The sequence below is a fragment of the Trachurus trachurus genome (genome assembly GCF_905171665.1).
Source record: "Trachurus trachurus genome assembly, chromosome: 13".
Lineage (NCBI taxonomy): Eukaryota > Metazoa > Chordata > Actinopteri > Carangiformes > Carangidae > Trachurus > Trachurus trachurus.
The window spans coordinates 5971995-5996051 of NC_139892.1; the positions used below are offsets into that span (position 1 = coordinate 5971995).

Here is a 24057-nt window from a genome sequence, read left to right on the forward strand (position 1 = left end):
CCTCCGTGCAGCAGCAGCGGCAAGAGCAGCAGCAGCAGCAACAACACTGGTCCGTCCGTCGGCGATCTGCTGATCTCAGAGCGGTTCAGGTGTCCGACACGCTCCCGGGTCCCTGAACGTCTCTCCCACGCTCATCAGTGTGGCTGATCTGGGCTCAGTTTACCGGCAGGCTCGAGGCTCGGTCACCGTGACGGACACACACACAAACACACACACTGAGAGCCTTCATAACAGTAGATCCGCCTCCCACACACACACTGACACACACAATGTTTTACAGCCTGAGGTCAGCGTGTGTGTGTTAATAAACTGAGATAATGAGACAAATAATCATAATCAACATTTTGTTTTATGTTTAATGGCAGAAATAATAAAACAAATCATCATCATCATCAGAGTTGAAACAGTGGAGTGGGAGGAGGAGGAGGAGGAGGAGGAGTTAGTGTTACCGCAACAACGTCCAAACCATAACATGGACATACCGGTACTCAGGATTTCATTATTTCATTAAAGTAAAATAATCTCTGACCAGGTTAAATAATAATAATTAAAACAAACATTTTTATAAAACAGTAAAAACTTTATTAGCAGCTTATGAAGAGAGGTCTACGGTGGCCGCGAGGGGTCAAAACAGCTTCACGTCCGTCGGCTCAGGTTGTTTTCTGCAGCTTGTTTTGAGTTTTTGGACTTCAGGGGCCACCGTAGGACTGAGTCACAGGTGTCTAGGGGTGAAACGATGTGGACCAGTTAATCACAACTGTGTCATGTCAGGAGGAGAGGTTCTGGTCCTGGTCCAGGTCCTTGTCCAGCAGCTCCAGACCCGGATCCGGCTCAGACCGGTCTCAGGAACCTCTGCAGGAGAAACAACAACGTCAACAGAGACGGGGGGTGGACAACAACAACAAAGGGGGGCATTTAGCATTTACCAGAGGACAGTGAGGCATGATGGGTAATTACAGGCTGGGGGCGGGGGGGGCAGATCAGGGGGGGGGGGGGGGCGAGGTCCTGGACAACAGGACATTTTGTCCGAACGGGGACAAAGCCATTGTTGTGCGAGGGGGCGGGGCCCTGTGGGATTGTGGGTATGTGGAGCGTGGAGAACTCGTATCTGCTCATCATGGGAAAATGTGTCCGTGCCTTTTTTTTTTAAAGAGTCGTCGCTGAAAAGACCCACTGTTAACAGACGCACGTGAACACAACACAGCTGCTCCACCGAGCTTCGTGCTCCAGCTGTGGAGGTGAGCGTGATGTCATCAGTCCCCGGTCACTGTGGGGGCGGAGCCTAACACACACCGGATCAGATCCTACAGACAAAGACGGTTTATAAACCAAGACCCCCCATGACGAGTCAGCTTCCTGTATGCATGTCACGTGGGCTTCTGCACGGCCACGTCTACCTCGACTAGCGGCAGCCTTGAGTGTATTGACTCCAATGGGAAAATTGAACGTGAACAGAGATTATGGTCGATCCTTTCACTCCACCGTCACCGTCTCTGTCTCAACATCAACAACAAGATTTGGCACAGATCTCCTAGGCAATGTCAAACAAGCGGCCGCGAACTCCCGTGAAAATTATTTAAATCATTTTCGTCATGCTAAATATGACTGTTAGTAGTGTAAATATTTAATGTTATCATAAGAAAATATGAACACCTCACTTTCATCTACGTACAAATTTTATAAATCCACACACACGTTCACAGACGAGGTGGGGTGACGGTTGGCCACGCCCATTTAGAGAGACAGGAAGTTTATACGGTTTTTATCATGAAAAGCCTCTCATGGGGTATCTTGGTTAATAGAGTATCTTTGCTACAGATAATTGATAATAAAGTGACATCGAGGTCGACACGAGGTCATGTGACTAACGATGACCTGAGCTGAACCATGTGACGACCCTGGTCTCTGAGTCATTTCAAATCAGAGTTTAGAAAGACTGAAAACTGATGATTTCAAAATAAAATAAAATTTCAAATTTATGTTTGTTCATTTATTAAAGCTCCTGTTTTCTTGTTCTGCTGTCTTTTATTTTGAAGGGCTGATCCCTGAGAAGATCTAAAAACCATCTCAGTGTAGTTTTCCTCATCTCCTCCCTCAGCTTCTTTCTGGAGCTCTAGGAACAACAGGTCAGTGTCAGCCAATCAGAAGAGAGGAGGCGGATCTGAGCCTCTCTTCTGATTGGCTGGCTGACTGTTTTCTAAAGAGATCCAATAAAAAATAGATCTCAGAATAAAACACTCAGAGAAACCAAATCCTGCAAAGTATTGATGGTGTCGTGCAGAAGGTGAGGGGGCGGGGCTTAGTTGTGACATCACAAAGTGACAGGAAGTCCTGACGGCTGGTTTTAAGGCTCAGTTTCTGAATACAGGCTGTGTGCATTTATCTGTGGACTGAGGCTTTGATACTTTCACAGTATTAATATAGAACCTAGAGCTGCTTTATAATCACACTACACATGGACATCTACCTTTATACTGTATGGAGCTTTAACACAAACATCTACCTTTATACTGTATGGAGCTTTAACACAAACATCTACCTTTATACTGTATGGAGCTTTAATACAAACATCTACCTTTATTTTGAAAGAGCTTAAATACAAATGTCTATCTTTATTTTGAAGGAGCTTTAACACCTTTATAAACTCTGTATTTACCTGAATCACGAACGCAGCGAGCCCGGCCAGAGCGGCGAGCAGCGTCATGCGCCGCAGTCGACCCACGTTGACCTGCTTGAGCAGGAAGAACCGGGCCCAGCCGAGCTTCTTGGCGGTGTGGGGGGGGTACCTCATGCTGTTCACCCCCTCCAGCTTCAGCTGCTTGATCAGGCAGCTGCGCAGGTGGCTGAGCCGGTCGAAGCTGTGGCGGCCGCGGTAACAGCCCATCCCGCTGTTTCCTGAGGGGAGGTGGGGGTTAGTGCCTGCTCATATTTTAAAGGATACTTAGCGTTTTTTACAATCTGGACCTTATTTCTAGCATAAAATACGATCATTTCCTCACCCAGATAACTTTGGTGTCATTACAAGTCGTTGTGACGAAATTAGCTCCAGCCGAGAGCCGCGTATATCCGTATAATGGAGTCTACAGGGCAGCAGAATGCAGCCTCTAAATAACACATTATCTGCAGAGAAACTCGTTCATTTCACCAATATTTAGTTCTGATAGGCTAGTGCTATTCCCCTCTGAGTCCGTGGTTATCTGTTATCAACATCGGGGTCTATAGGTTGACCTACTGACCTCTGACCTGGATGATGTCATCTCTGGCGGCGCGGCTTGTTGCTACCGCTAATGCTACGGTTCGTTTCTGCGTGTTTCCAACTTGTCAGAACAAAATGAGCAGCTGGATGAAGTTCAGCTTCCACAGGCTTCCTCTCCGCAACCTGGACTCACTAAAGCTCCGGCTAGTTGAGATAAAAATGGACCCGAATGCTGAAGTGGAATCATTATTATCAGAATGAGCCGTGATATCATCCAGGTCAGAGGTCAGTAGGTCAACCTACTGACCCCGGATGTTGATAACAGCTAACCCTGGACTGAGAGGGGAATAGCACTAGCCTATCATAACAAAATATTGGTGAAATGAAGGAGTTTCTCTGCAGATAATGTGTTATTTAGAGGCTGCATTCTGCTGCCCTGTAGACTCCATTATACGGATATACGCGGCTCTCGGCTGGAGCTCATTTCATCGGAACGACTTGTAATGACACCAAAGTTATCTGGGTGAGGAAATGATCAAATTTTATGCTAGAAATAAGGTCCAGATTGTAAAAAACTGTAATTATCCTTTAAGGGGGGGGTAAGTGTGGCTTCATCTCTTTTTACTTTTTTAAACACACACTAAACTATGGAGCGCGAGCATGTAGTTGACGCATGTCTTTAGCCACAAAAACTCCACAGTTCTTCTTTCTCACGAGGGTTTATTGAAACCTTTCTTCAAGTTACAAAAAAATAAAAAAAACTGTGTAGCAATCCAAAATCAGGCAATAATCATTAGCACAATTAGCACGGTCAAAAACTAGTGTGCTCTCCTCGCCTCCATAATCATAACTGAACCTAAGTACGCATACATCACGTTACGCACATCTCAGCCAATAAGAAGAGAGCAGTTCTTATTACCTAATAGGCACTCTTATAACCTCAAATACTGTATATAAAGGATAAATCCAACAATTTTTTTTTCATTTATCACCTTATGTGTAATATACAAAATGGCTCTAACAGGGGGGGTAAGAGGTCACAAAGACACTCACCGACTCCTCCGAAGGGCAAAGTGTTAACCGTGAAATGGACCAGACAGTCGTTGGCCAGCAGAGCGCCGCTGGACGTCTCAGCGATGACACGTTTGATCAGCTGGTCATTGGAGGGGGGGGGCGGGGTCAGAGCAGAGGGACAGGAAGTGAGACACACAGGTCAGCTGAGTGTTTACCTGAGGGGGGGGTGGGGGGGGCTGATCTCACCTTGTTGTTGTTGGAGAAGACGTAGACGACCAGCGGCTTCTCCCTCTCGTTGATGAACTGGATGGCCTCGTCCACGCCGCTCACCGTGACGACCGGCAGCAACGGCCCGAAGATCTCCTCCTTCATGAGCGGAGAGTCTCTGCTCACGTCCTGCAGCACGGTGGGGGCTGCACAGCACAACATCTGTCAACATCTGTCAACATCTGTTCACAGCTTATACGCAGTGTGAAGACACAGCAGATGTGTTCGGATGGTGCAGATGTGTTCAGACGGTGCAGATGTGTTCGGACGGTGCAGATGTGTTCAGACGGTGCAGATGTGTTCGGATCGTGCAGATGTGTTCAGACGGTACAGATGTGTTCAGATGGTGCAGATGTGTTCGGACGGTGCAGATGTGTTCGGATGGTACAGATGTGTTCAGATGGTGCAGATGTGTTAGGATGGGCAGATGTGATCAGAGGATGCAGATGTTTTCAGACGGTGCAGATGTGTTCAGATGGTGCAGATGTTTTGAGAAGGTACAGATGTGTTAGGATGAGCAGATGTGATCAGACGATGCAGATGTTTTCAGACGGTGCAGATGTGTTTAGACGGTGCAGATGTTTTAAGCTGGTGCAGATGTGTTCAAATGGTGCAGATGTGTTAGGATGAGCAGATGTGATCAGACGGTGCAGATGTGTTCAGACGGTACAGATGTGTTCAGATGATGCAGATGTTTTAAGAAGGTGCAGATGTGTTCAGACGATGCAGATGTGTTCAGACGGTGCAGATGTGTTTGGACGGAGCAGATGTGTTCAGACGATGCAGATGTTTTAAGAAGGTGCAGATGTGTTCAGACGATGCAGATGTGTTCAGATGGTGCAGATGTGTTCAGACGGTGCAGATGTGTTCAGACGATGCAGATGTGATCAGACGATGCAGATGTGTTCAGACGATGCAGATGTTTTAAGAAGGTGCAGATGTGTTCAGACGATGCAGATGTGATCAGACGATGCAGATGTGTTCAGACGATGCAGATGTTTTAAGAAGGTGCAGATGTGTTCAGACGATGCAGATGTGTTCAGATGGTGCAGATGTGTTCAGACGGTGCAGATGTGTTTGGACGGAGCAGATGTGTTCAGACGATGCAGATGTGTTCAGATGGTGCAGATGTGTTCAGACGGTGCAGATGTGTTTGGACGGAGCAGATGTGTTCAGACGATGCAGATGTTTTAAGAAGGTGCAGATGTGTTCAGACGATGCAGATGTGTTCAGATGGTGCAGATGTGATCAGACGATGCAGATGTGTTCAGACGATGCAGATGTGTTTGGACGGAGCAGATGTGTTCAGACGATGCAGATGTTTTAAGAAGGTGCAGATGTGTTCAGACGATGCAGATGTGTTCAGATGGTGCAGATGTGTTCAGACGGTGCAGATGTGTTCAGACGATGCAGATGTGTTCAGATGGTGCAGATGTGTTCAGACGGTGCAGATGTGTTCAGACGATGCAGATGTGATCAGACGATGCAGATGTGTTCAGACGATGCAGATGTTTTAAGAAGGTGCAGATGTGTTCAGACGATGCAGATGTGATCAGACGATGCAGATGTGTTCAGACGATGCAGATGTTTTAAGAAGGTGCAGATGTGTTCAGACGATGCAGATGTGTTCAGATGGTGCAGATGTGTTCAGACGGTGCAGATGTGTTTGGACGGAGCAGATGTGTTCAGACGATGCAGATGTGTTCAGATGGTGCAGATGTGTTCAGACGGTGCAGATGTGTTTGGACGGAGCAGATGTGTTCAGACGATGCAGATGTTTTAAGAAGGTGCAGATGTGTTCAGACGATGCAGATGTGTTCAGATGGTGCAGATGTGATCAGACGATGCAGATGTGTTCAGACGATGCAGATGTTTTAAGAAGGTGCAGATGTGTTCAGACGATGCAGATGTGTTCAGATGGTGCAGATGTGATCAGACGATGCAGATGTGTTCAGACGATGCAGATGTTTTAAGAAGGTGCAGATGTGTTCAGACGGTGCAGATGTGTTCAGACGATGCAGATGTGATCAGACGATGCAGATGTGTTCAGACGATGCAGATGTTTTAAGAAAGTGCAGATGTGTTCAGATAGTACAGATGTGCTCAGACTCACCGATGTAGCACTGCGCCTCGTCGCTGTCTCCGCCCACAGCCACCGTGCTTCCCTCCATCAGTGACATCACTCTCTTGAAGTGTCGCTGGTTGATGATGCGTCCGTAGTCCTCGAAGGTCTTTGGATTTTCGGTGTAAAACTCCTGAGAGACGTAAAACAGAATCAGACAAAGTCACGGCTCTTTCACCTGATCAGTCCACAGATCAACACAACCACTTCCTGTCACTGCCTCTACCAAAATAAAACTGAAGATCAACTCGTCCAGACTCAGACTGAGATCATCTCCACACCTTGATGCTCTTCTTCATCTCCTCCACCACTTGTCCCTGGATGGACGGTTCACACAGGACATAGTCTGGAGCGATGCACGTCTGACCACAGTTCACAAACTTCCCCCACGTGATGCGACTGCAGCAGGAGGAGGAGGAGAGAGAGAGAATCAAAGTGACATCACTTCCTGTCTCTGAGCGAAGCTGCTCTTTACACAAACAGACCAGGTCACATGACTCGACACAACAACAACACCCAGGTGACGTAACTAGGAATGGGAACCTTTCACATTTGAACCAATACGGTACTGATATTCAGTATACAACAGTACTTTTTGTGTGTATGTGGTAACTTAAAGCAGAAGTAAGCGGAATATTTGTGTTAATATAAGTCTTAAATAGTTATATCTTCCGACAGCAATCACTTATATAGAGTGTTTGGACCGAAACACGGGTCTGTCAGTCACTCTGCTCTGCTGTAAGCCGAGGAGAAAACTTTCCTTGTATCCTACAACCTTTATCCAATGAGGAGAGAGAACGGCATAAAGGGGCGGTCCTCTCTGTGTGTGCAGCCAAGGGATGCGCGTGAATGTGGTGACGTAGGGACGAGGGCGGGGACTGCTAACTCCATCGGCTGACAGGAAGTTAGCCAAAACCACCGGATCGCTTACTTCTGCTTTAAGTTTTTTTTTTTTTAAATAGTCAAAACTTCTGGAATTTGAATGTTTACTTCTCGACAACATCACAACTCCTCAGCTTTTAGGAGTATTTTATGTGTCGTTCAATGAAAAAATGTAAACGTTCCTTTTTTACCGTGGCAGAAGGATAAACATGGAGAGACTCCTACAACCATCAGAAAGTTATTTGTGAAACTCTGTCAAATAAAAAACAAATGAAACTGAGGAACAGCTCAAACTCTGCACAGTGCGGACTGCGATGAGAAGCGGTACCGGAGAATATTCACGTATTGACGAGAGGAGACTTCATCCTCGTTTAGATGTGCTCTCGTTATGTGACGAGGACTTAACTGAACGGTACCGCTGTGATGAGTTGAGGTGCCGTGACAATATTCTCCTGTACTGATTCTCATTACAGTCCGTGATTTCATTTTTAAATGACTGTTTTTCAGTCTGTGATTTAAAACAAAGTTGCAAAGGTGCATTCAGGTAACGAAATGTGGCACCGTTTGACTTCACGTGACTCGATACTTCCGTGGGAATTCGGTCGGTCAGAAATCGGTACCCATCCCTAGAAGTAACTGATTAAAACACCACCTGTGACCGTGACCTTCAGCCCTGAAACATTTTAAACACACAGTCACCTGAGGCGTCTCAGAGTGAGTGGAGGAACGACCTGAGGATGAGACACCAATGATCTGATTTAGCCGTTGGCATGGAGACTTGTGTGTGTGTTCAGGTTCAGGTTTATTTATTTAGCACAAAAAAAAAGCGCATAACACTGCGCAAGGAGGGAACGAAGTCCTAGACGGACTTGTACAAGGTTCCACCCCTGTCAATAATACAAAACAAGAGACAAGCAGACAACATACATGAGCTAAACAAAAACAAAAGACAAAAGATCAATAGCAGCAGGAATCAAGGTAGGACTTGAAGCAAATAACAGCAAAAAAATACGTGACAAAAGCAGAACAATGACAGAGAAAATATATTTAAGAGAAAGATAATTAGGTTCCTGTGGAAAGTAAACATTCCTTCAGATTCTTTTTAAAAATGCAATGGGAGGAGATGGACCTCAGTGATAAGTTTAATTCAGTCCAAAGCTTAAGGGCCTCTATAAGAAATGTTGAATTGATGACTTGATGTTCGGGAAGACGGTAAAAATAAGCTGTTGTGACTAAGCCTCGTTTGATAGGAATGAATATCTGTAGTCGGAATAAAGAAATTATGAAAAGTAATAGGCAGATCTTGTTTCCAGTTAATAAACTTATGGATGAAGGTTTGATAGACATTCACCTTATCAATAGATAAGAGTCGATATTGTGTGTGTTCATGTGCAGAGAGCTCACTGACCGACACGCGACGGCAATGTCACAGTTCCTGTCGATGTAGCAGGGGCTCTTGCCCCCCAGCTCCAGGGTGACGGGGGTGAGGTGTCGAGCTGCAGCCTCCATCACCAGCTTCCCCACCGAGCTGCTTCCTGTGTAGAAGACGTGGTCGAACCTCTGCCTCAGCAGCTCCTGGGTCTCTGAAGCTCCGCCTGTCACCACCGGGTACAGGTCCTGCACCCAGACCGACCGTCAGCGCTCATCACACTGCACCAACACACTGACCGAGGACGGGGAGGAGGAGGAGTCTCACCTTGTCCAGGTAGAGGGGGAGGAGCTCCTCTATCACCTTGGCAGAGTGGGAGCTGACCTCAGACGGTTTTATCACGGCTGCGTTACCTGAAATCACATACAGTGTCACTAGAGTGTCTTTTTTCCTGAAGAGCATGAACACATCTTTGAGTGGAGGGGAATAGCACTAGTGTATCATAACAAAATATTGGTGAAATTAAAGGTAGGGTCTGGAGTTTTGTTCCATTATGCCGTTGTGGTGAACTAAGGAGCGGGTGTTAGCGGCGGATGCTAACTGCTACCGCTAGCTGAAGTTAGCATCGAGCTAGCTCACTACAACGGCCCTAATACTTGTTACCAGTGTCGGTGACGTCCAGGAATCGGTCCGCGGCTCCAGCGCTTCACTCAGACTGTATTTATTTTACTTTGTTGTCCTGACTGCTGCTGCTGAGAGAGAGAGAGACTCAGTAGCATCAGACAGCTAGTGTGGCTAGCAGCCCTGAGCCTCCTACTCTGCTGCACGTAGCTTCACCTGAGCTCCGTCATTGGCTGGAGAGAAAACACAGACTCTCTCGCCATAGAGATCTATGCTCTCTCGCTCTCCACCCAGAAACGTCCACGTGCATAACAAAACCTGAACAAAACAGAGCAAAAGACCAAAATACAGGCAGGGGGAGGGGGGGCTGCAGACACAGCCCCCACCACACAGGACTACAAGCCCATAGGTGATGATTAAGACGGATTTCATTTGTACAAGTCTAATGTTTATTTTTAGGCACAAAACTCCAGACCCAACCTTTAATTGCGTGCCCCGTGTTCTCGCATTATACGGATATACGCGGCTCGCGGCTGGATCTAATTTAATCAGAACGACTTGTAATGACACCAAAGTTATCTGGGTGAGGAAATGATCGTATTTTATGCTAGAAATAAGGTCCAGATTGTAAAAAACGGTAATTATCCTTTAAATTGAATTTTACTGTTTCCATAAGGCATTTTTAATTCGATGTTGCTTAATGTGAAAAAAAAATGTGTGGATGGAAACATGTTTACAGACAGTGTTCCTAATAAAGTGTGTTGTTGTTACCGGCGGCGATGGCTCCGACCAGCGGCAGCAGGGTGAGGGCCCAGGGGTAGTTCCAGGCCCCGATGATCAGCACCACGCCCAGGGGCTCCGGCTGGACGTAGACCTCGTCTGAGATGGTGAGCAGGTTCTTCTCCACCGGCCGAGGAGCCGCCCACTCCTCCAGCTTCGCCACGGCCAACTGGATCTCTCCTTCCAAGCCCAGAGTCTCAAACAGCTCCGTCCCATGTTCGCTCTGAAACCAGGAGACCACACACAGAGCCAGGTCCAGTCCACATCAGGTCAGTTTTTAATCTTCTCACGCTAAACATGACATCATCTCATCTCATTGTTCTGCCGGATGCCAGAGCTGTGACGGACCGGAGAGGCATCGGAAACTTGAATGGGAGCGACTTGCTGCAGCATTTGCAACAGAGTCGTAACTGAGCGGAGACGGATCCAGTGGAAATTGGGCGTAAATAAGATTACGTTAACATGCACTGCAGATGTATGCGGTGAGGGTTGGTCACCTGAAACGACAGCAGTGTGTGACCGTGAAGGCCTCCACCCGCATCCCCCGCTGTGGAGTCAGCTGCAGCAGCTACGTCCAAGAGCAGTGAGTGACGTATTGAAAGCTTTTCTATGCTCTGCAGCTCTGCTCAGGCAAAGACAATGAATGAAGCTATAACCGTCTTTGTTTGTAAAGATATCCAGCTCCTGCACTGGAAAATTTTAACATTTGAAAGGTTGTAAATACAGAACTTGTGAACAAGGTCAGTTCGTAAGTGGTCTTAATTTTATTTGATTAATCAATAATCAAACTCACTGAATTGTGCAGTGCTTCGTGATTGAGTTGTGAATTATACAGCATCAGTAGGTGCTGCATGTTTATCTACATGTTGGATCCGCTGGCTGCAGAGTCACCGCTCTGTCCCCCTGATAATATCCCATAATATCCCTGGACTCCCAGCCTGGACTCCTGGTTGACCCACCTTGCCCAGGTCCTTCTTCACAGAGTCTGCGATGTCCTTCTTCCTCTCGGACAGGAAGCGGAGCAGACAACGGAGCTGGTGCCGTCTGAACTCCAGAGGCTTGGTGCTGCCGGTCTGGAAGGACTTCCGAGCCCGCTGGACCACGAGCTGCTCCCGGGACATCCTGGACACAGAGGGACAGTTCCACCTTAAACACCGATGTCACACCTGGAACTGTTCAGATTTTAAGGTTATTTTGATGGTTTTTAAATAGTCTCGAGTTGCTCTTATCCTTCAGAACTGCCCCAAACCAGAGCTCCTCCAGCACCGGCCTATTAAGGTCCAAACATGTACCCACGCCGGAGGATCTGAGCGCTGCAGCAAATGTTCATATTTTTAAAAGCAGGCTCAAGACCCGACTATTTAACTCAGGTTTTAACTAATATTTCATAGACTAATGCCTTTCTTAGCTTTTCTGTTTTGTTTTTTACTGGTGCTTTTATGCTACTCTTAGTCTTTTACTGTGTTTTTGTTTTTTTAATCTATCATGTAGCACTTCATTTGAATATTTTCAATGTAATTTCTGCTATTTTTTTAGTTTACAGCTCCAGTGTTTCCTCAGTGGGGCCCTCAACCATAAAGCACTTAACTTAAACTTACTTGTTTAAAAAAAGAGAGGCAAACTATACTGGTTGCAAAATTTACTTGTCTCAAATGTTAGAGCCCTAGACTTGTACATTACATTACATTGCATCATCCTGAATTACTGTAAACAGCCTATGTGTTACAAGACTCAGTTATTTCTATTCTCCGAATTGTTATATATATTTTTTATTCTTCCTGCAAATGATTAATATAGTACTTTATATTCTATTCCATTTATAAATAAAGATTGGTTTGATTTGAAAGAACATTAGCCAGAGTTTGTTAGCCAGCCTCAGTGCTGTTTGAGCACTGAGGCTATCAGAAGCTAACAGAGCATAAACCATTACAGGTTAACGTCTGTTATCGTGTGTTTGTACAGGTTTAACACTGTTTTTAATAAACAATCTATGGTTCAACAGTCGTTATCAAGAGCAGAGATGTTAACTGTTATACTATTATATAACGTTATAACCCATTATCACTGCAGAGCTAACTTACAGGTAGCTTCGTAGCTAACAGCGCTAACGGACAGCAGCAGTGAAAACAGCTGCTGAAGCTACAGCTAAAGCTAACATCATCATAATAACTGGTGGAGTTAATAAAGTGGCACACGGTGACGGATTATAACGGGTTTAGTTTTACCTGTCGCTCCTCCTCTGTCGCTGCTTTTTATATTAACTAATATGACCGTTATAAACAACGTCGTGTCGTCACGGAGCGACGGAGCCCAGCGCAGGCGTCAGCGATTGGCTCCTGGACGTGTCAAAAAGGAGACGGGCCAATCAGCACAGCGCACAGTCAGCGAAGCCCCGCCCACCACAACAATAACAGTAAGGACAGGGAGAAGGACACATAGAGTTATCAGGTTAAATGTTAATATTTATGTCACTGAGTCATAAAAATAGACTTTACATAAAGGTTTGTTAATATCAACCTATTTTATGTACAAATTTACATCAGTTCAATTTTTCATTTCATTTATTTATGTCTTTTACAGTAATACTTTGAAGTTATGAGGTTCATTATGGTAAGTTATAAAGATTTAGTTAGTAATGACGCAAATTAATTGGAAGTTACTAAGCTTTAAGAGTTTGATAATAATATTAAAGGGATAGTTCACCCAAAATTCAAATTTCACTCATTTTCTACTCACCCTCATCCAGTTCAGGGCTCTGTCGGTGTCAGTGCGCATGAGCGAGATTTGCCCTGAGACCTACTTCCGTGTTTACAACGGTGAAGGAACAGGAGCAGTCCCGAGTAACCTGCCTTACACCGGCATTTCTTTTTTGTCACCTAAAATGGTTCTTGTCTGTTGCTATCCTGGATGCTTCAGCCGAGAAAAGCGTAGAATGTGTAGACCCGATAATCTTTCTTTCCACCGGCTACCAGTGTCCGACCCATATCGACTCCGACTGTGGCTGTTGGCGCTCCGCATGGACCGCGACTCTCCATCATATGGAGCACTGCAAAACCTGCGGATTTGCAGTGAACATTTTTCACCAGATGATTTAAAAAAACAATCAACAGGACGAAGTGTTTTGAGATCTACCGCTGTTCCGAACACAGCGCCACCAGAGGTACTATACGTGTTTACATTAGGCTGCTCGAGGTACCACTAACTTTTTATATAGCTAAGCTACTTTTGAACTAAGTTAGCATTGTGCTACTAGTATCTACCAGTGCAAACTTTTAGAAAGTGGCTTCAGAGGTTCCAGCAACCTGTACTGAACGCATTGTCTGTTCTGTGCAATAAGCGTAATATATATTCGTGCACACAAGCACTTATTATGGTAAAAATGCCTGCTTTCTGATGAACCAAAGACAACCTGGGAACTGTGTTGTTTTATTTTACATACCGGTAAATATATATATATATAATATCTTTTAGCTGGCTAGACGAATGTTGAGACAAATCTTTGCCTTTATAACCGTGTTCTAAAACACATAGATGTGGCAAAGGAGAAAAATATTTTCTGAACCCACTGACTAAAGGCTGTGCTCGACCAGTGGCGTGCACTGGGGGGGGGGGGCTAAAGTGCCCCTGGAAGCCAAAACACGCGTTAAAGTGCCCTCTTGGAAGCCAAAACGCGTGCTCAAGTGTCCTCAAGGGGGCCAAAACGTGTGCTAAAGTGCCCTCTAGGAGCCAAAACGCGTGCTAAGGTGCCCCCTTCAGTGGCGAGGACGCGCTTTAAGTGCCCTTTTTTCCCCAATCGCCCCTGCCCTTCAAAATGTCTGTGCACGCCACTGTGCTTGACTGATTACTAGCAAAAGACATAAGCGGGAACAAAATTGTCACTGAAACCAATGTAAATGTAAATGTTTCCAGGACCTTCCTGCTGCAACAGAGACCCAAGAAATGGAGACAACACTAACACCGGTTTCCAGCGAGTCGAAGCAGCATGGAGGACTACGAATGGTGCTCACAAGTCCCCAAGCCACAGACGGGACGCGTCAGTCAACGTCATGGACCTACACAGCCTTTCCCCCAACATGGTCATATGAAACTGTAAGTACTTGCCACTGCTTACTCACCTACGGTATAAAATATCAACTCTTATATCTATTACTGACTAACCCCTCCACAGAAATTCATCTTATCTCACTAAATTTCACCACTTTATAAATTGCAACTTTTTCAAATTTAGAATTTGAATTGTCCTCATAAAACTGTTATCAATGTATAGCATGAATAATAGCTCTGTTTGTGTCGATTAGTCAAAGCCACTACACTGCAAAAACTCAAATATCTTACCGAGAATATTTGTCTTATTTCTAGTCAAAACAAATCTCATTATACTTAAAAAATAAGACTCATCACATAAAAAGTAGCTTGTTTTTAGACACTTTTTAGTTCTTTTATGCATATTTTCACTTGAAGTAAGTAGAAAAATCAGACAGTGGAGCAAGATTTTCTTCCTTATTTCAAGTGAAAATTTGTTTGAAACAAATGGAAATGATCTGAAAACAAGTGAATTTTTATGTGTTGAGTCTTATTTTAAGTGGAAAGAGATGAGTTTTGACTAGAAATGAGACATTTTGACAAGAAATAAGACAAATATTCTTGGAAAGATTTTGAGTTTTTGCAGTGTGTTATTAACGAGTGCTGTGATTTTTATTTACTCCTATAAAGGATATACAAGCGCCGTGGATTAAACCTGACAGTATGGAGGACAGTTTTGAGCATGACATCAGCATGTCCTCAGCAGATGTCCCTCCAGACGCCGAAGACGCCCCCAGCTTTGTTCCTAGTCCAACTAGCACTTCAACTCCTAGTCCTGAAGAATCCGGGGAAACGGGAACTTGGAAAGAAAAGAAATGGCTCGTCAACCAGTCCAGCCTGATGCAGCTTTTTGAAAACTGCCATCAATGTGGAGGGACAATCCTCGAACCGAGTGTCTCCTCCACTGGGAGCCAAGTCCGGGTCGAATGGGACTGCCTAAATGGACATAGTGGGTTGTGGACTTCCTGTCCGGATGTTCGTGGAATGCCAGAAAACGATCTTCTTTTTTCTGCATCTACACTTTTCACCGGGGCTACGTACACTACCATTGCAGATTGGGCTGAACTGCTCAACCTCCAAATGCCAAAGAAAGAAACATTTTATCCTATACAGTCGTCATATCTCATCCCTGCCGTTGATATGAAGTACAAAGAGCAACACAAAGCCATCATGGACCGTCTGCTTCAGACACAAACAGGGGTGCATGTGTCTGGAGATGGGAGATCGAACAGGTAGGTAATTATATCAACCCTCTCATTCATTAAAATGTAATTGCGTAAATGTAAATAAATAGCCCTCAAGATTAAACTAAGATATACTGAGAATTGATGTAATCCTGTCTCTAAATCTTACAGCCCGGGCTACTCTGCGAAATACAACACCTACAGCTTCATGGAGGACGCAACAAAGGAAATAATCCTGTTTGATTTGGTGCAGGCAAGTGTAACAGTAAAAAGTTGGATATTGTAGTATTTCCCTTGTTGAAATGAAAACCAACAGTTGCCCTTTTGCTTCTGAAAACTCCACCTTGTCCAGGAAGCTTTTATCAGAGTCACAAAGACAACATTATAATATATTTATTTATTACATTTTATTTAATAATATATTTTATTTTAATTATTATAGTCATCATATCACATTATCTGTCATATTTCAATGGTTTTCATATTGTTATCCCATTATCTTATCCTACCAGGTGGAAATTAGCAAAAGTTGCCACAAGGCATCTTTCCTTGTCTCACGAGAAATGTTTTTGTGCGTTGTCCCATTTTGAAACAAATAACTTCCTAATTCTCAATAATGTTGTAAACAATTTGTAATTGCTCATCTGAGAAATGTATGGCATAAGTAATGATGTTTCAATAAACAGATGACCGAGGCGTCCAGCTCTGCAGCAATGGAGCCGGTGTTGTTCCGAAGAGGGATGGACTATCTCCTGGAGCGCGGCGTGGAGGTGGAGGTGGTGACCACGGACACATCGCCGTCTATAAGGGAGATAATGCAGGAAGATTACTCAGAGATTAACCATGAGTTTGACGTATGGCACGTTGTGAAGAGTAAGTAAATGGGTCTTGGCTTTTATATTTGTGTCTTGTCAGAGCGATCTAATGAAAGCTGTGTTTGTTTCTAGGCCTCATGAAGAAACTACTGACAGCATCCAACCAGAAGGAGAACCGCGACCTTCAGCCTTGGATCAAATCCATATGCAACCACTTATGGTATGCATGTGCAACCTGTGGGGGCGACCCGGATGTGAGTATCATCAAATAAGCCGTGTTTCCACTGCAGGAGTTCCTGGTAAAGGGAGGGGGTAGGAACTTCTACAGGAACCGTCCTCTCACTCGGCCCTCCCAGTGGCCGTGTCTCCACTGCAGAGTAGGACCCCGCGGCGACGTCATGAGTTTCGATCGCCGCTTAATCGCTGTGCGACAGTTTCGACCGTGACGTCACCCAGGCAGGTCACAAGCACATGCACAAAAATCATAACAACAACGGAGAAGGATAAGGAGCTAAGGCGGTAGGCGCGTTTCTGGTTTGTGTGTTTGTGCACAAGGCGGTTGATTGTAATCCTGCTTGAGTTTTTTTTTTTTTTTTTTTTTTTACTCTTCACGGCATTGTTTTGCGGCGTGATGGATCCCCAGTGTGTCGAGGTGCGCTGATATTTTCATTTCGCCGCGATGACTCAAACCCCCTCTGAATCTCCTCGGTGCCGTAGACTGCAATCAATGTCTGCACCTCATCGTCGCTCCATTTGTGTACATCTTCCTGCTGTTTTCTTGTTGTTTACAGCGGTGTCTGCTAGGCTGATGCTCCCCTTCTGCTCCCCCTTTTAAAAATGCCGGTTGTTTTGGTGCTTTCTGGTAGCGTCAGAGCCTGCTCTAGCTTTAGCCAATCAGCGCCGGGTTAACCTCGAGCCCCACCCAGGAGCTTTCAGGGCCGAACGGAGTACCTACCCTGGAGTAGGGAGGTTCCTGCAGTGGAAACACGCACCAACGGGGCCGGCCCCGTAAAATTACCCCAAAGTTCCTGCAATGGAAACGCGCCTATATATTCTGTTAGGTTAGGGTTTGGTGTTTTACATCGCTGGCAAAACAGTGGCACGGCAAGTTCCCTCTATGTTTGTTTTTCTATATATGTGATTTAATTTATTGAATAAATTTTATTTATGAATGAAAAGAAAACAGAAATTATGCATTTTAATGTCAAAGGGAGTCAAAGTTGAACTATTCAAGAGGCTACAAATACCTGGGTCTCTATTTGGATGAACACATGAATTTCATGAAGGGATCATCACTACTGGCTGAGTCAGCAAATCGGGCACTAGGGGGTGTTATAGCCAAAATAAAGACTCTGAGGGATGTTGGGTACTCCACATACTCCACATTATATCAGAGTTGTGTGTGTCCAGTGTTAGATTATGCAGTAGGAGTATGGGAATTCTGACCAATGGGGCATGGGATAGGGAAATACTGTAGACCATTATTATAACAAAGAGAAAGTGGAGATTAACGTATCAAAAGAAATTATTTTTCAACAAAGTAAAGATAGATGGGCATTAGATATTTGGAGTAAACCAAAACTGCGTACTTACTGCTAAATAAATCAGGTATTTGGCCCAGAAAACTATGTTTTGTATAATTTGTCTAAAAAGAAAAGATCAATTGAGAGCTGGTATTCTTGGTCTTCATATTGAGACAGGCAGATATGTTGGCACAGCAGAAGACCATAGAATATGTAATTTATGTGACATTCAACTAGGTGGAGAATGAAATTCATTTTGTGTTCTACTGTCCTTTCTATAACTCTATAAGACAAAAATTGTTTAGTAAGGTAGATCCAAATAACAAATTTGTGTGGTTAGATGATGCTGAGAAGCTAAAACATCTTTTTCAGTTGATACATATACAATATTCATTTATTCATTCATATTTATGCTAAAACATTTGCTGCAGATTTTGACAGAAAAGTGGCAGGCGCTGCTACACCACATCTGCGGTGTGCACCGTTGGGAGGAGGACGGAGAACAGAAGACTTGCCAGCACGGCGACCTCAGTCCAGAAGAACAGAGACGCAAGAGGTGGCTGCAGAAAGACTCTCCTGCTTTCAAGACCTTGTCCTCCTTCGTCCTTGACGAACGTTTGATGCAGGACCTGAGGCACATGGCTCTCTTCAAACACACAGGTTTGTGTTTCCTGTGCTTAGTGTTGCCCTGTTTGATTTCAATTTCCTTCATTTATCTGCAAGCTTTCGGTCTGTGACCTTCTTAGGCTGTATTCGAAAAAATATACAGTCGTCCTCAAAATTATTCATACCCCTGGCAAATACAGGGAATTCCTTCATTTTGTCAGTCACAGATTAGTATTTCAACTCAGATTTGACATGAATAGGACATGAGGGAAATTACCAATTTATTTAAGTAAAGTTACATTGTTAAAGGTGTTTATTTGAACGTTGAACAAAAATCACCATGTCCAAAACTATTCATCATACCCCAGTGATACCAAGACAAAAAGGCCATAGGATGTTCGAACAAACCATTCTCTTTAAGGGTCTAAAGTGTTTACAATTATTTTCAATGTTTCTGAGAGTTTTTTGACCAGTTTTCTGACTATAAAAGTTGACTTGCTTGGGATATTTCAGTCATTTTCATGTCAACGCAAGACTTGCTATGGGAAAGACCAGAGAGCTCAGTGAGGACACATTGGAAGTGCCAAAAATACAATAAAACTTTATTGTCCACCATCGTGGAAAATTGTCTTCGGCTCACCGTAAAAGAGATACATATTTCATCCCTCATGTCCTATTCATGTCAAATCTGAGTTGAAATACTAATCTGTGACTGACAAAATTAAGAAATTCCTTGTATTTGCCAGGGGTATGAATAATTTTGAGGACGACTGTATACGTAATCAAGGGAGGTGACTGCCAGAATCCTTTTGTAACAGCCACATCCACTTGTCTTCATGCCTGAAGAAGGTCACAGACCGAAAGCTTGCAAATAAATTGGGATATGCACAGAGTTGTGTGCGATTGCTGATTTTGTTTGTCGAGTGTCTAAGTTCAGCTCCAGCACCTCACAGAAGAATCCTGTCTATGGATGAGCGGTGATTTTTTTTCACATTTCAGTTTCCTTAGACATTGATCAGTAAAAATAATTCTGAATTTGTTTTCTTAGGCAAGCTAGAGGCGTTCCACTCCTCACTACTGAAGTACACGGAGAAGGGACTACACTTCCACTACTCCTCCATGAAAGCTCGCACCCAGCTCGCCATAATGGACCACAATGAAAATGCTCAGCGTGAACAAGCTACCGCAGCGTCCGGTATGATGCCTGAAAAATAGTAAATAATAATAAATGAGGAAAACTCTTGTGTTTTAGTGAAGTAACACACATGTCAACGTTTTCTAACTTATTTTTAGATCATACATAGAGGCTGTATTCGAAACTGCATACTATACTGCTAGTACGTACTGATTTGGCCAGTATGCAGTATGCAGTATGCAGTATGCAAACAAAAGCAAAATCTACAGTATGCGAAAAATTCCCGGATGTTGTACTGATTCGGAAAATATCTCCAGTATCTGACCAGTCTTCTTTGTGTACTGTATCCCACAATGCAATGCGCCCCTGACGTCTAACCGTAACCAAAGACAGTAGTGAAGTATCTTTGCCAGGTACCGTAACCATGTTATATAGTTTAATAAAATAAAACTTAACTGCAGACTGATCGGTTTAATTGAAAAACATTTATTTATTGATGTAATGTGGTTATTTCTGTACGTAGGCTCCAGAGCCCCGAGGCAGCACTGCTCTTCTGTCCAATACACAGGAAGCTTCACTTTTCATTCAAACAAACTAATGCTACTGCCACAATTGTTAGATTCCATCAATGAGACCAACATTTATCTCCTAAAAATAATTTAACCAGCCGGTGGTAAACCTCTAAAAACCTGTGGGGAAGTTAATTAGCAATCATTTTCTCCCCCAGGATGATGACGGAGGTTGGCCCGGCCAGGCAGCTCTGCAGACCGACTGCTGCTGCGGATCTTCACTTCTCCGAAAGGCATTGGAGCAAACTTCTAAACAGCCGTCATTTGGATAAACTGGCCGTATATTTGGGATCTAAACAGTTACTTTCTCGCATGAAAAAATATTAAAACTTAATAAAGTTACATAATAACAGCACTAGAGCGGGAAATAAAACAGCTTTTCACCTGTTTTACAGCTACCGCTACCAGTTGCCACGAAATGCATTCTGGGAATCTTGTATACTGCATACTGTGGTGTGAACGGCGTCGGTCTGCTGAAGTAGCAGACTGAATCCCACATTCAGTATGCAGTATACAGTACATACTAACGCAGTATGTAGTAGGCAGTACGGTAGTATGCGGTTTTGAAAACAGCCAGAGTCAAAATGTGAATACATGTGTTATTGTGAGTCTGATATATAATTTATTTCATAATGAACCTTATGCTTTCTTTCTTTAATTTCAGGGGATCCAACACAGACATTTAGACAGAATCTGGTGGTGGAAGTTCTTCAGCGACGCTTGGATCCTTCAGTCGCATTCAAGGACCCCACGTCACATGCACCGCATCCCCCATCGCCTCAAAGCCCAAGCGTGGGGCAGTACGTGGCGCAGTGGGTGAAGCGGCCGCCCCCTGTAGAGGCTGCGGTCCTCGGTTCGAATCCCGCGCCGGGCAGCCCTCCCTCTGCCTCCTCCCCCTATCCTCTCTACCTCTACTGGGTGGTGTCAGATAAAGGCAAAAAGAAAAGAAAAAATACTACTATACTAAAACGAAGCCTGACGAGGAAGAAGTGATTGAAAAACATAAAACTCGGATTAGCTTGTGAAGAATAACGTATTTGTGGACCAGACCTAGCCCTAGCTCTGTCCTGAACTGCCCAGCACAACGGCTGCTAAGGGCAGAAAACTGCAGCCGAGCAGGAACTCTAAGATTGAAGCACCACAGATTGAAGTGCCACTGTTTCTTTTTTGTTTTGTTTTTTTTGTGATGTTTGATTTATGAAAAATGTTCTAATAAAGTTGAAAAAAAAGGCAGTTCATTTAGATTCACAATGGTTTATTCATAAACATTATATAAAACTTCTCACAAAAAATACTGAAGTAAAATCCTACAGTTCAATGAAATTAGTCCAAGATGTAACAGTGTCCAAACGAATATTGTAGCGAGATCCATGTTGGGGTGTGTGTGATCATCAAAGAAGTTCTTTAAATGCTAACTCCAGCTCTTCCAATCCCTCATACAGTCCAGTGGGGGAGGGATAGGTGTCCCGAATGGCTCCAACAATGCAGGAGGGCAATACTTTGCTGTTTTTTCTTCCTACCGGTAGTGGTTGCCCTTTGAGAACCCATTCCAACACAACCCGAAAAGCCACCAATCTGCACTGTCTGCAAAAGAAAATGAGAAAATACATTATTTCAGATCTATGAAACAACATAGGTGAGCAACAGCAGGGAGCTGCGGTGGGGGAAATTTTTTTTTATTATCAAAGAAATCGATTACTTACCAGTGGTGGAGAGTAACGGAGTAAATTTACTTGAGTACTGTACTTAAGTACATATCCAGAGGATTTGTACTTAAGTACTTGAGTATTAGATTTCTTTGGTACTTATTACTCTTACTTGAATACATTTCCAAGACAAATATTTTTTACTTTTACTCGAGTTAATTTCTAGGAAGGCTGAAAAGTACTTGTTACTTTCAGGTCTGCTCTTTTTTTTTTTTCTAAAATACTACTGGACACAAGCTGTGTTTGTCAAAGAAGGAAACCCTAACCCCTGAAAGCAGCACAGCAGTGCAGCTGCTTTCAAAGAGTTCATTCTCAGAAACAAGAGTTAAAAGCTCCTTAAATTCATTTAGAAAAAATTATAGTCATTCATTGATGTGAAAAATAAGAAATTTACTCTTATACTTTTATTTTGACTTAAAGTACATTTAAAAGCATGTACTTTTTTACTCCTACCCGAGTAACATGTCGACTGAGCTACTATTTGTACTCTTACTCAAGTACTGGGGTGGAGTACTCCATGATCTCTGTTACTTACTCCTCTGAGAGCCTGTGGCCCCTCGGTCCTTGGGGCCTCGGCCGTGTCTTCCAGCTGACCAGAGAGCTGTGCAGCATCACCTCCAGGACGCCGCGGCTCAGTAGCGGAGGGAACTCCTGGTGGTCTGTGATACACGGGGTCGCTGGGGCAACAGGGGCAGCAGGGGCAACAGCAGCGTCTGAGTCTGAGGAGGAGATGTCCTGGTTCTCCAGTGTGGGTAGTGTCGCTAGTTCCCAGTCCGCGCAACACAGGCTTTCCTCGTCTGTCGGCATCGGCCTGCATCTAGTACAGCTGCACCACCAGGTTTCCTGCGCTCGGCTCCTGTAGTCTGCTGCTGCTGCTGCTGCTGCTGCTGGCTGCGGGTCTGGTCCAGAGCTCTGGTCTGGTCCATGGTCTGGGTCATGGTCTGGTCCAGCCGCTGCAGCCGCGGCCGCTGCTTCGTCCTGCTGCCTCAGTTCCTCCTCTGTCCACTCTGGCTCGTACAAATACGGCTCAGCAAAGAAATGAAGCTCGTCCTCGATGTCAAAATCCTCAGCCATGACTAAAATATGGTTTACGAGGTCAAACATGCAGGGAAATGTGGTGTGACGGCATCCTAGACCAACTACAGTCCTGACTGTACTCTGGAGTTTTGCCGGTGTAAACACGGAAGCATGTCTCAGGGCGCATGCGCACTGAGAACGAGGGGACTGATGTCCCACATAGGCTACTATGTATGCACTTGCACTTTCCACTGCAATCCTGCATTTTTATTATCATGGGCTATTTATTGTTTTTATTTATTCTATTCTCAATGCACTACTTTTTACTATTTTATGTCTTGCTGTTGAATGATTGTTTGTTTATTGTGCAGCTGAGAAACTGAATTCCCTTCGGGATAAATAAAGTATCTATCTATCTATCTATCTATCTATCTATCTATCTATCTATCTATCTATCTATCTATCTATCTATCTATCTATCTATCTATCTATCTATCTATCTATCTATCTACACTGGGAGCTTCTTTTTTTTCAACAGCTTTATTTAAAAGTTGACAAATACAGATAGTAGCCTATACAGGAAAATACATACAGTATGTGCCAGGGGTGATGTTCATTATACAACAAGGTGGTTATACTGTACATATTACAAAAGTCTATGGTTTTAATAGCCTTTTCATTTGCTGAATTGGTGATTAGCTTAAAGTAAAGTTCCATTTCTTTTTGAAAAACATAAAAGCAAGGGGTTTTCTGCAATTTTGCAAGAAATAATAACAGATTTTCTAAAAAAAAGTAAAATTTTCATTCTTTCTTAGGGTCCTTATGGAAACCAAAAACAACACTGGGAGCTTCCGCTACAAACAAGCTTAAAATATAGACTTATTTAATTTTTTTTCGGAACAATTTCTCATGTTGGGGCTTCAATACAAGGGGAACATTACAGATGAGCACTATGGAGGTATTTGGATGGTTTTTGGTGTGTCTTTTTGGACAGAGAAAAGTGAGCCCCGTTCGCCATAGTCATATGGCAATACAGTGCTGCACGGACCCCCCCTGTAACTCAGAGAAGGCATGGAGGACTCTGAAATTTGAATTTTGGGTGAACTATCCCTTTAACTTATAATTAAAGTTATGAGTTTATTTATAACATGGGTAACAGGAAGCAGCA

General features: G+C 44.0%; 2 protein-coding genes across 2 annotated transcripts; one reads left to right on the forward strand and one right to left on the reverse strand.

Moving 5' to 3' along the window:
- Window positions 1-343: 343 nt before the first annotated feature.
- LOC310995850 (aldehyde dehydrogenase family 3 member A2-like) lies at window positions 344-12577 on the reverse strand. The gene is made up of 11 exons (XM_083985014.1): window positions 12477-12577; window positions 11211-11373; window positions 10243-10474; window positions 9178-9263; window positions 8890-9098; window positions 6881-6998; window positions 6591-6732; window positions 4457-4623; window positions 4250-4349; window positions 2657-2895; window positions 344-852 (listed from the first exon to the last, which is right to left on the reverse strand). The coding sequence occupies exons 2-11, from the start codon at window positions 11370-11372 to the stop codon at window positions 832-834; spliced, it is 1476 nt and encodes a 491-aa protein (XP_083841140.1). The 5' UTR covers window position 11373; window positions 12477-12577; the 3' UTR covers window positions 344-831.
- Window positions 12578-16221: 3644 nt separating this feature from the next.
- LOC310995856 (uncharacterized protein) lies at window positions 16222-21296 on the forward strand. Its single transcript, XM_083985022.1, has 5 exons — window positions 16222-16391; window positions 16466-16587; window positions 18288-18516; window positions 19511-19657; window positions 20831-21296. The coding sequence occupies exons 1-5, from the start codon at window positions 16232-16234 to the stop codon at window positions 21157-21159; spliced, it is 987 nt and encodes a 328-aa protein (XP_083841148.1). The 5' UTR covers window positions 16222-16231; the 3' UTR covers window positions 21160-21296.
- The last annotated feature ends 2761 nt before the right edge of the window (window positions 21297-24057 follow it).

What these genes read in the sequence shown, in the direction of transcription:
- LOC310995856 (XM_083985022.1), top strand. Translation starts at nt 16,232, where the DNA reads ATGGAGCCGGTGTTGTTCCGAAGAGGGATGGACTATCTCCTGGAGCGC. An exon ending in CGTATGGCACGTTGTGAAGA is followed by an intron (nt 16,392 to 16,465) that starts GTAAGTAAATGG and finishes GTTTGTTTCTAG; the next exon opens with GCCTCATGAAGAAACTACTG. An exon ending in GGCTCTCTTCAAACACACAG is followed by an intron (nt 18,517 to 19,510) that starts GTTTGTGTTTCC and finishes TTGTTTTCTTAG; the next exon opens with GCAAGCTAGAGGCGTTCCAC.
- LOC310995850 (XM_083985014.1), bottom strand. Translation starts at nt 11,372, where the DNA reads ATGTCCCGGGAGCAGCTCGTGGTCCAGCGGGCTCGGAAGTCCTTCCAG. An exon ending in TGAAGAAGGACCTGGGCAAG is followed by an intron (nt 10,475 to 11,210) that starts GTGGGTCAACCA and finishes TCCTGGTTTCAG; the next exon opens with AGCGAACATGGGACGGAGCT. An exon ending in TCCCCCTCTACCTGGACAAG is followed by an intron (nt 9,099 to 9,177) that starts GTGAGACTCCTC and finishes GTCTGGGTGCAG; the next exon opens with GACCTGTACCCGGTGGTGAC.